Source organism: Acinonyx jubatus, chromosome D4 (assembly GCF_027475565.1).
Source record: "Acinonyx jubatus isolate Ajub_Pintada_27869175 chromosome D4, VMU_Ajub_asm_v1.0, whole genome shotgun sequence".
Classification (NCBI taxonomy): Eukaryota; Metazoa; Chordata; class Mammalia; order Carnivora; family Felidae; genus Acinonyx; species Acinonyx jubatus.
Window position 1 is genome coordinate 13,862,424 of NC_069391.1, and position 10,852 is coordinate 13,873,275.

The 10,852-nt window shown below is 40.7% G+C and overlaps 1 protein-coding gene and 1 non-coding gene across 2 annotated transcripts; both read left to right on the top strand.

The window, feature by feature from the left end:
- The first annotated feature begins 1,466 nt into the window (after nt 1–1,466).
- On the top strand, nt 1,467–1,802 carry LOC106986613 (cytochrome c-like). The gene has a single exon (XM_027034996.2). It carries the CDS (start codon nt 1,467–1,469, stop codon nt 1,746–1,748), a length of 282 nt encoding a protein of 93 aa, XP_026890797.1. The 3' UTR covers nt 1,749–1,802.
- An 8,550-nt stretch (nt 1,803–10,352) lies between these two features.
- LOC113592927 (U6 spliceosomal RNA) lies at nt 10,353–10,456 on the top strand. Its single transcript, XR_003412929.1, has one exon. It is a non-coding gene; the product is annotated as a U6 spliceosomal RNA (small nuclear RNA).
- Nucleotides 10,457–10,852: the final 396 nt, after the last annotated feature.

Consider the following 10,852-nt stretch of genomic DNA (forward strand, 5'->3'; position numbering starts at 1 on the left):
ACACTGCATAAATCAACTTAGTGAGAAATGACATCTTTATAATCTCAAGTCTTCCCATCCTTCATTTTTTATGCCTGAAAGTAGAATCCAGTGTCTTTTTTTCTTTTTTCTTAACAGAGAACCCTTTGCACTTTTGATGAGTTTTTCCTTTACAAACTGCCTTGATAGCTGATTTGAATAACGGTTTTGGTTCTGTTATGCCTTTTTTCAAATTGATTTGTATTATATGGTTTTTATTTCCATTTAGTAACTTGATACTTGGTTGAACATTCTTGTTGTTTCCAAGAGCTTTTCCTGATCTTGTCAGGGTAGAGCTATCCCGCTTGCAAATTAACAAAAAACAAAAACCTGTTCTCCTGACTCCACCACAAATGCTCCTTTTACCACGTGACACTGCATTTTTCCACAGCCCTGCATTTTCCAGATGACTAAATGGCTCCTTTAAGTGCCAATATACTTAGAAATGTAACTGCCTGAGCTGAAATATCTTTCTCAAATGAATTACAACGTGTAGCAAACAGCTGTGGTTTTTTGCCTGCACAACACATCCTTCCCCCCATCTCTGATAGAAGCTGCCCTTCTCTTTTGGGGAACTGCCCTTCCCACAGAGATCATGGCAGGACTGTCTATCACTGGATCCAATTCACAAACCCCTAAAGAGTCCCTGGTTCCACCACAGGCTGACCCAACTGACTCTTCCAGGCATTTGTGTCTTGAGAGAAGGGGCACTTGGCCAGAAGGACACTGGAGCGGAGTCATCTGGAAGGCAGGCCCTAAAGAGACATCCCAGTGTTTTTTCCTGGAGCTGCCCAGATTTCTACTGTTCCCAAAGCCTGCTTGTTCAAATTCTCCTTTGGTTCCAGGAGCTACCCAATACCCTTCCAATACATTCTCTTTGTTTTCTTAGGTCTGCTTCTGTTACAAATGACACAGATATCAGTGTCCAAAGGTCGGTTGCAGACAATTTTTCCTGTTATGGGTTGAATTGTGTGCTCTGAGCCCTCCCACCAAAAAAAAAAAAAAGATATGTTGAAGTCTAACCCTAGTACCTTCAAAAGTAATCTTATTTGGAAATAGGGTCTCAAAGAGGCAATCAAGTTAAAATAAGGTCATAAGGTAAGCCCTAATCCAATGACTGGTTCCTAAAAAAGAGGAAATTGAGAGAGTGGGGCATCTAGCTTGTGAGCAGGCACCTTCGTTTCATGCGCGACCAAAGAGCAATTTAAAAATGGGTGACGTTAGATTGCCTGGGTGGCCTAGCTGGTTGGGCATCAGACTTTTGCTCAGGTCATGATCTTGGTTCACGAGTTCAAGCCTCACATTGGGCTCTGTGCTGACAGCTCAGAGCCTGAAGCCTGTTTTGGATTCTGTGTCTCCCTGTCTCTCCCTGCCCTTCTCCCACTCGCACTTCATCTCTCTCTCAAAAATAAATAAATATAAAAAAAATTTTTTTTAATTAAAAAAAAATGGGTGACGTTGAGCAGGGCAAGATTTTTGTTCAGAAGTGTGCCCAGCGCCATGACGCGGAAAAGGGCGGCAAGCACAAGACTGGGCCAAATCTCCATGGTTTATTTGGGTGGAAGGCAGGTCAAACCCCTGGATTTTCTTACATGGATGCCAACCAGACCAAAGGCACCTCCTGGGGAGAGGAGACACTGATGAAGTATTTGGAGAATCCCAAGAAGTACATCCCTGAAACAAAAATGATCTTTGCTGGCATTAAGAAGGCAAGGGAAAGAGCAGACTAGATAGCTTATCTCAAAAAAGCCACTAAGGAGTAATAGTTAGCCTTTGCCTTATTGATTACAGAACAAAAATGTCTCATGACTTGTTTAAATTGGTCTCATACCCAGAATTCAGATCATGAACGCCTGACAGAGTATTTCTTTTGGACAGTCCTTATTTAAATAATATTGGCTTGTGGTTACATGCATATAATCAGCTTTTTGAACTTTGACAGTAATTCTGGTTCAGCAAGTGCTATCGTTGTTTTCCCCTTCGAAAAATATGATTGGAATTGATTAGTAACGTTCAGCTTTTGACAGAGATGGTAAATGCCATCTCTAAACTTACAGGAGATTGGTTTTATATTTAGATTTATATGACTGGTTATATTAATATATTTAAATACTGAGGAAATCCCTTCACTGTCTCAGAACAGCAAGACTCGGATGTATTTCAAGTTATGTGTGTTAGCCTGTTAAAGGCAAGATAGCTGGCAATGTCCACTTAACCTTTTTGGTCTTAACTATGCCAATTTAATTAAAATCTCCTGCATTTCACAGGCAATGCTGTAGGGGAAAATTAATTAATTAATTAATTAAATAAAACCTCCTGCATTTAAAATGTGCCTTTTGCTTAATGAAAGACATTTTAGTGTGGTTTATGTGTAATATTAAATAAAGAATATTTAACATTTCTCAAAAAAAAAAAAGAGGAAGTTAGGACACATATAAAAGGAAGACAATGTAGAGACACATAGAGAAAAGGCCATACCAAGACAGAGAATTGGAGTGATGCACCTATCTACAAAACAAAACAAACAAACAAAAATGACCTCCTGAAAGTGACCAGAAGTTAGAAAAGAGACATGAAAAACAGTTCTTTCCCTGCACCTTCAGAGGGAGCATGACCCAGTCAACAGGGTGGATTTCAGAGTTCTGGCCTCCAGAATGTGAGACAATATGTTTCTCTTGTTTTAAGCCACTGAGTTTGTGGTACTTTGTTCTGGCAGCCCGTGGAAACTAATACCGACCCTCAAGGAAATATGCACTATTTCGAATGATGTATAGCAGATTGCTAGCTGTTCACCAAAATGCTTCTCCCCTCTTTTGCCTACAAGTAGCCTTGCGGCCAGGCATAAGCCTGTCCCACTAGATCATCTCTGCCAGCTTCCCTTGTGGTCAGGGTGGCCACGTATCTGACTTCTCCCGGGCGGAAAGATAAGTGAGAGTGATGCTGGCCACTCCTGGGTCTGAGTTCTAAGATATCCAGCAAGACTCCTCCACTCTTGTCTCCTTTATTGCCAATTAGAACCCAGATGCGAGGGCTTCATCTGTGCAGAAGAAAAGCCTGTGATGCTACGAAGATTGTGCAGCAAAGGAGGAGAGGTCGCTGTTGCCCTGGATCACTCACCTCAAGGGAAAGCAGGTCACCCTAGTTTGTCTTTTTTTTTTTTTTAGGCATTTTGTCATTTTTTTAAACTTTTTTTTAAAGTTTATTTTTATTTATTTTGAGAGAGAGATAGAGAGAAAGCAGGGGAAGGGCAGAGACAGAAGGAGACAGACTCCCAAGCAGGTTCCAAGCTGTCAGAGAAGAGAGTGATGTGGGGTTTGAACCCATGAACTGTGAGATCATGACCTGAGCCGAAAGCAAGAGTCAGATGCTTAACCGACTGAGCCACCCAGGTGCCCCTAGATTGTCTTTTATTAAAAACTTAGCTCTACCTCTAACAGATCCATGGTCATTGAGCTGAGATGCAAGGCACTGGGATCCTGACCATATTCCCATATGGGAACTAGGAGTAGCTCATGGAACAGTGATCACCAAAATAATCTCTTTTGGTCTCTTGGGACTTTTTTTTTTTTTTTTTTTTTTTTTTACCGTGTGAGTTCACTTCTATAAAATATCCAGATTTGTTTTTTTCTCTTGGGACTTTTTACAAAGCTGAAGTCAAATTCTCAGCAACCTAAAAGGGAGAGGAAAGATAATACAACCAGTAAGGTGACTGCTTCTGACGGCATTAGGTATCTTCAACTGAGACAATGGGAGGCTCAAGTCTTGAGATGCATGCTACAGGGCACAGACTGAAATTTCAGGGCTTTTCTGTGGCCGAGTGAAGAATCTTCCACTGAAGCCATGGGCTTGAGATGGCTGGACGCCAAATTCTGATTCGAGAAGTTGTTGGATTCAAGAAGTCGTTCAGTGTTGGCTGACCACATGACTTTGCCAGGTTTCTTTTATGAAAAGATGTGGATGTCTGGAGGTCTCAGAGGACCCGGACAATCTGAACCCGCTAACAGTCTTCTGTCTGCAGTGTTTCCTATGCACCTCCCTCTCCCAAAGAAGGAAGCTAACACTTTCCCTCGTATGTCTGCCTGTTGCTCTGCCGGTAACTAACTCCATCTGGAGCAAGTAAATTGTCCTCATAGAAATACTTTACGTTTATTTTTTATTTGCACTTTCTTTTCCTGTGTGTGTGTGTGTGTTTTTTTTTTTTTTTTTTTTTTTCCTCTGCCAGCACCACAGCCCACGGGCTTACAGAAAGCTTTTCACTCTGTCATGGTATGACACACAGCATAGCCTCTTGCTAAGGAATTCACTTCACAGCAAAAGTGGCAATGGCCTAATGCCCGCAGGATTCACTGTGTGCCTAATGGGCTCTGCCCATGATCCAGGAACAGCTGGCCTTATACAGCACTAGGATGGCTCCCAGGATCCACTGGGAGATAACTGCTTGCTGTCCTGTGGAAGTGATCCATGCTTTGAGCCAGTATCCCATATGTGAGACTATTTCCCTGTGTCTCTCTCTTTTCAGGACACAGAGGTGGGCAGGTACTGTTCATAGTCTCCCAGTAGACTTTCCTATCTAATGTAGTAGAATTGATATCTGGGTACATGGCCACCCAGAGTGATGACATCGGCCAGCCTTTTTGATCACTTTGCCTCCCCACTTTCTAGCTCTCAACTGAATTGGCCAGAAGTCTGACACTCACTGAAGTTACTGGGTTTGGATTTTAGGGTTGTTTCTCCTCATCCTCATCCTCATCCTCTTTCTTCTTCAAAACGGTGTCCTAAATAATGACATAAAATGCTTGTGCACAGTGAAGGAAACAATCAACAAAACTAAAAGACAACCTACTGAATGGGAGAAGATATTTACAAGTGACATATCCAAGGGGTGCCTGGGTGGCTCAGTCAGTTAAGCATCCGACTCTTGGTTTTGGCTCAGATCATGATCTTGCAATTTGTTAGTTAGAGCCTTGCATAGTTAGTTAGAGCCTCTGCACTGGCAGCTCGGAGCCTGCTTTGGATTCTCTCTCCCTCCCTCGCTCTCTGTCCCTCCCCTGCTTGCATTCATTCTCTGCCTCCAAATAAGTGAATGCACTTTAAAAAAAATGGCATATCCAGGGGGCGCCTGGGTGGCTCAGTCAGTTAAACGTCCAGCTTCAGCTCAAGTCACGATCTTGCAGTCCGTGAGTTCGAGCCCCGCGTCGGGCTCTGGACTGATGGCTCAGAGCCTGGAGCCTGCTTCCGATTCTGTGTCTCCCTCTCTCTCTGCCCCTCCCCCATTCATGCTGTGTCTCTCTCTGTCTCAAAAATAAACGTTAAAAAATTTTTTTTAAATAAAAAATAAAAAAAAAATGGCATATCCAATAAAGGATTAGTATCCAAAATATATAAAGAACTTATATAACTCAACACAAAAAACCAAATACAGTAAAACCTTGGATTGCAAGTAACTTGTTCTGTGAGTGTTCTGCAAGATAAGCAAACATTTCTAATAAATTTTAACTTGATAAATGAGCAATGTCATTCAATACAAGTAGTATGTGATGTCAAAGGTCACATGATCACAGCTAAGCCAATATTTTGTCTTCTATCTATCTATCTACCTACCTACCTATATCTTGCTGCGGGATTGTGTGTGATTGTCTCCCATACTTGGATGCTCAGTCTCAGACTGTGCTGTTTGGCAGAAATCATTGATTTTTCAGAACATTGGAAGGTGCCCACAATTAGTACTAGTGTATTTTTTGCCACTTCAAAGCACCTCTGGACAGTCCTTTGCTTTTCCATAGAAGAAAAAGCTTAGGAATGCTTTGCTTCATTCTAGGTCAGGCTGCCTTTAGATATAGACCCCTTTCTCTGCTGCCTTATTACCAGTTACATTAAATACAGTCTATGGCAAGAGTTCATTAATACTGTACTGCAGTCAACATCCATGTGAGTGTATACAATGGCCCCCCATGCAGAAAAAGGTTGAAAAGAAAGGTAGTAAGAAGACGGAGATGACTATGGTGGAAGGTAAGAAGGAAGTCATCGAGGAGTATGACCAGATATGCAAGTGCAAGATTTTAAAAGAAGTCTATGTTGACCATTTGCATAGTATTAAAGAAGAAAGAAGAAACAAGGGGGCTAGATGCAGCAAAAGGAGTCATGAGAATATCAAAGCAATGGCCACGTGTTCTGGAAGATGTAAAAAAGTTGCCTGTGTTTTGAATAAAGGAGAAGCAACTAGCAGGTAATACTGCGACCGAGAACTTTATCTGAGAGAAGGCAAAGGCCTTGTGCACTGATGTAAGTAAACTGCCAGGTACGTCAACAGAAAAAGAAGAAGACTTCAAGGCAAGCAGAGGATGGTTTGATAACTTTAAGAGAAGAGGGGGCATCCATAGGGTTTGTGGCACAGAGAGGCTGTGACTTGGGATGCTAAGGCAGCTGAGGCATTCACTTCTGAGTTCCAGAAGCTTATGGTTTCCGAGTGTTACCTGCTGGAGCAAGTTTTCAAACACGATGATACGGGGCTTTTTTGGAAAGAGATGCCAAAGAGGACCTACATTACAGAAGAAGAGAATGCAATGCCCGGTCACAAGCCCATGAAACACTCCCGTTTGCGCTAATGCAAGCGGGGGTTTCAAAGTCAAGCCCCTGCTCATGTATCATTCTGAGAATACAGGAGCCTTCGGGAAATGCAAGGTGCAGAAGAGCCAGTTAAATGTTCTGTGGAAGCCCCACAGCAAGGCTTGGGTCACTCGTATCTTGTTTGTTGAAAGGATCAACAAGGTTTGTGGTCCTGCAGTGAAGAAATACACTTTAGAAGAGAATCTGCCACTCAAAGCCTGGCTGGTTATGGATAATGTTCTTGTTCATCCTCCAGGCTTTGAGGACGACTTACTGGAGGAATTGGATTCATCAAGGTCAAGTTCCTTCCTCCGACACTGCTCCAATCCTCCAGCCCATGGATCAGCAGGTCACTTTGAATTTTAAAAAGCTTTACACAAAAGCACTATTTCAGCAATGCTTCAAGGTGACCAAAGAAACAAACCTAACCCTCTGAGAGTTTTGGAAAAATCATTTCCACATTGTGAATTGCCTCAAGATCATGGATAAAGCCTACTATGGGGTCACCAAGAGAACCCTCAATTCTGCTTGGAGAAAGCTGTGGCCTGATTGTGTTCTTGGACGTGGCTTAGAGGGCTTGCTCATGAATAGGAGCTGCTAGTTGTCAATGAAACTGTGTCCTTGGGGAAGACCATGGGACTGGAGGTGAATACGGATGATATTGAAGAGCTGGTGGAGGAACATGGCCAGGAGTTGACCACCAACATACTGATGGGTCTGCATCTCGAGCAACATCAAGAGGTTATGGAGGAGATCTCGTCTGCAGAGAAGGAGAAGAAAATGGCGGGGGAATCCCTCACTTCAAATGAGATTAGAAAGATGTGTATAATGTGGGAAACAGTGCAAAATTTTGTAGGAAAGCACCACCCGGATAAGGCTATAGCAGTGCGAGCAATGAATCTGTTTAATGACAATGCAATGTCACATTTCCACAAGATCCTCAAAAAGAGACAAAAGCAAGTGTCAATGGATAGGTGTCTTGTTAAAGTTGCACAAAAAGAAAGATTCCATTGAGCCAATAGAGAGCAGTGATTCCATTTGTGACAGTGAAAGTCGTCCTACACAATAACCCTCCTCTCTCTTGTCTCCCTCACACCAGCCACGAAGGTTTTCAAAGGGAAGGGCAGGTTCATTTGTTTCTTTTTCTTTATATTTTGTGTGTTCTTTATTATTTTGTATTATGTTACAGCATTGTAACCATTTTTATGTTAATATTTTGGGGTTGTGGAACAAATCATCAGAGTTTCCATGATTTCTTATGGGGAAATTTGCTTTGATATACAAGTGCTTTGAGTTACAAGCATGCTTCTGGACCAAATTATGCTTGCAAACCAAGGTTTTATTGTAATGCAATTAAAAAATGGTCAGAAGACATGAACAGACATTTCTCCAAAGACAACATACAGATGGCCAAGAGACACATAAAAAGATGCTTAACATCACTTGCCATGAAGAAAATGCAAATCAAAAACTACAATGAGATATCACCTCACGCTTATCAAAATGGCTAACACAAAAAACACAAGAAACAGCAAGTGTTGGCAAGGATGTAAAGAAAAATAAACCCTTGTGCACTGTTGGTAGGAATGCAAACTGGTCTAACCACTCTGGAAGACAGTATGGTGGTTCCTCAAAAAATAAAAAAAAAACTACTAATGATCCAGTAATTCCACTACTGGGTATTTACCCAAAGAATACAAAAACACTAATTCAAAAGGATAAATGCACCCTTATGTGTATTGCAGCATTATTTACAATAGTCAAATTATGGAAGCAGTTCAGGTGTCCATCGAGAGATGAATGGATAAAGAAGATGTGGTATGCATATATATATATGGAATATTACTCAGCCATAGAAAAGAATGAATCTTGCCATTTGCAACACCATGGATGGATCCAGAGGATATAATGCCAAGCAAAATGAGTCAGTCAGAGAAAGACAAATACCACGATTTCACTCATAGTGGAATTTAAGAAACAAAACAAACCAAAAAAAAAAAAAAGAGGAAAAATACAAATCTAGAAACAGGCTTTTAACTGTATGGAAGAAACTGATAATTATCAGAGAGGAGGTGGGTGGAGGGATGGGTGAAACAGGCGATAGGGATTAAAGAGTACACTGAGTCATGTATGGAACTGTTGAATCCCTATATGGTACATCTGAAACTAACATAACACTGTATGTTAACTATATTGGAATTAAAATTTAAAAATTAATACAATTTTTAAAAATAATAAAAAGAAAATTAAAAAAAAAACAAAAAAGAAATGGTATCCTAGATAAACTACACTTTCAAAGAGCTTTTCTTATCGGTGTTCTCAGTTGAGGTATTTGCTTCTGGACTGGCTTGAATCTCTGCTACCTTCAGCCAGTTATTGTTTGAAGTGTAAGGGCCCCTGGTAGATAACATCAACCTAAGACCCTCACAAATCATCTTGAAGATAGACAAGAAGAAAAAAAAAATACCCGAAGTCTCCTGCTCTCCTCCCAATGATGTTTTCCACGGAAGGAATGTAATTATACTGCTGATTATACTCTATCACCTTTAGAGCGTGCTGCAGCTTTACGGAACACTGTCATATCCAGCTCTTACTTGCTCTTCTGAACACTGTGATGTAAAGGAAAGAGGGCATGTCTGAGAGAGCGGGACGGAATCCCTGTTCAGTGGCTCTGAACCTGCCAATCGATCATGTGTTAAAGGAGGGGTACAGTGATGTTTACCTTTTGCTTTTAATGTTAAGATTCTGATTATTCTGCATATAGTAAGTGCTATGAAATCTGGTGAGTGATGCTGTGAAGTTTGCAGGGGAGGGACCATGAGCCCTGATTTACAAGTGAGGAAAATGAAATTCATTTATGAGGACAAGAGTTGTCTAAGGTCACAGAGAGGGAGTAAGATCTTCAAAATCTAAATCCAAATCCAAATCCATTGCTTTTTCTATCACCTTAACCCAGAATAACAGAATTCAGAATAACAGAATTTTCTCAGATTTTAATAATAACAGTCTTGTTGGTAAAGTAGCTTTCATTTATTGAACATTTAACATGTATCAGACACTAGACTAAGCAGTTTCTATGAATGAACCCATTTTACAGATGGAAGAGCCTGGGATTCAACGTGGTGAAGTAACTTGCCCAAAGACAAATACAAGGGAAGAACCTGCCTGGGTTTTAAAGGAAAACTTGGTTCTTTTGGAATCCAAAACCTATGCTCTTTCCCCCCAAATTATAACTTCCTCAATCAAAAAAATATCCTGGGAATCTGTTGCTAATTGTCTAAGTTCAAAGTTATAATCCAAATGTTTTCATCTTATTAGGCAAGCTCTGAGTGCAGTCAGCTAAAGATTCGGCTGGTTTGGGGGTCTACATGTCTTGATAAGGTCCCTTCTGCACTACAGGAAAGCCTGGCCTATCAGCTTAATACTTTCCTAGAAATTTGGAATTTAAAGTCCTGAGCTTGATTAGGATCTCACAAATACCGTGAGGCAGCAAGCCATTTTACTTCTCTGGGCCTCCTTTTTCTGCTATTTAGAATAAGGGTAAAAGTAAACCTAGAATATCTTGTTGTGCCAGAGAGCAAAGAAGTGCTCAAAGCTACTGGAGACGCATTAAAGCACACAAAACCTGGCTTAAAGCATCTCCCGCTGGTCAAATCTGGGACAAGTTGAACATCAAAATGAACAATGGTGATAAAGGGTCGCTATACATTAAATTAAAAAATAATCCAGTGTTCACTTCAGCATCACATCTACTAAAATTGGATGATACAGGGAAGATTAGATGGCCCTTCACAAGGATAACATGCAAATTCAGAAAGCATTCCATAAAAAAAAAAAGGTAATCCATGAGTGCATAACTACACTCTAATCAAAAAAAAAAAAAAAAAAAAAGAAAGAAAGAAAGAAAAAAGAAGAATGGAGAGAGAGCTCTGCTACAGAGAAGATTGTCAGCTAATAAATGTAAAAGAAATTAGAAAATCATCATTTTGCAATCACCATAGTAATAATTGATTCAGGTAAGATCATTCATGGATGTGAAAAACATTGGTGAAAATTGTTGGGGAACAAAATACTCATACAGTCTTCAAGTATCTCCCCAGAAAGCACTTATTAATTACAAAGAGAAAATGTACCTTTACAGTGAAGACATCTGGTGGACACCACCCTAACCAAGTTGTATAAGAAAAACCCAGCTCAGTCCGGTGTGTCCCCTTTATGACTCACACAC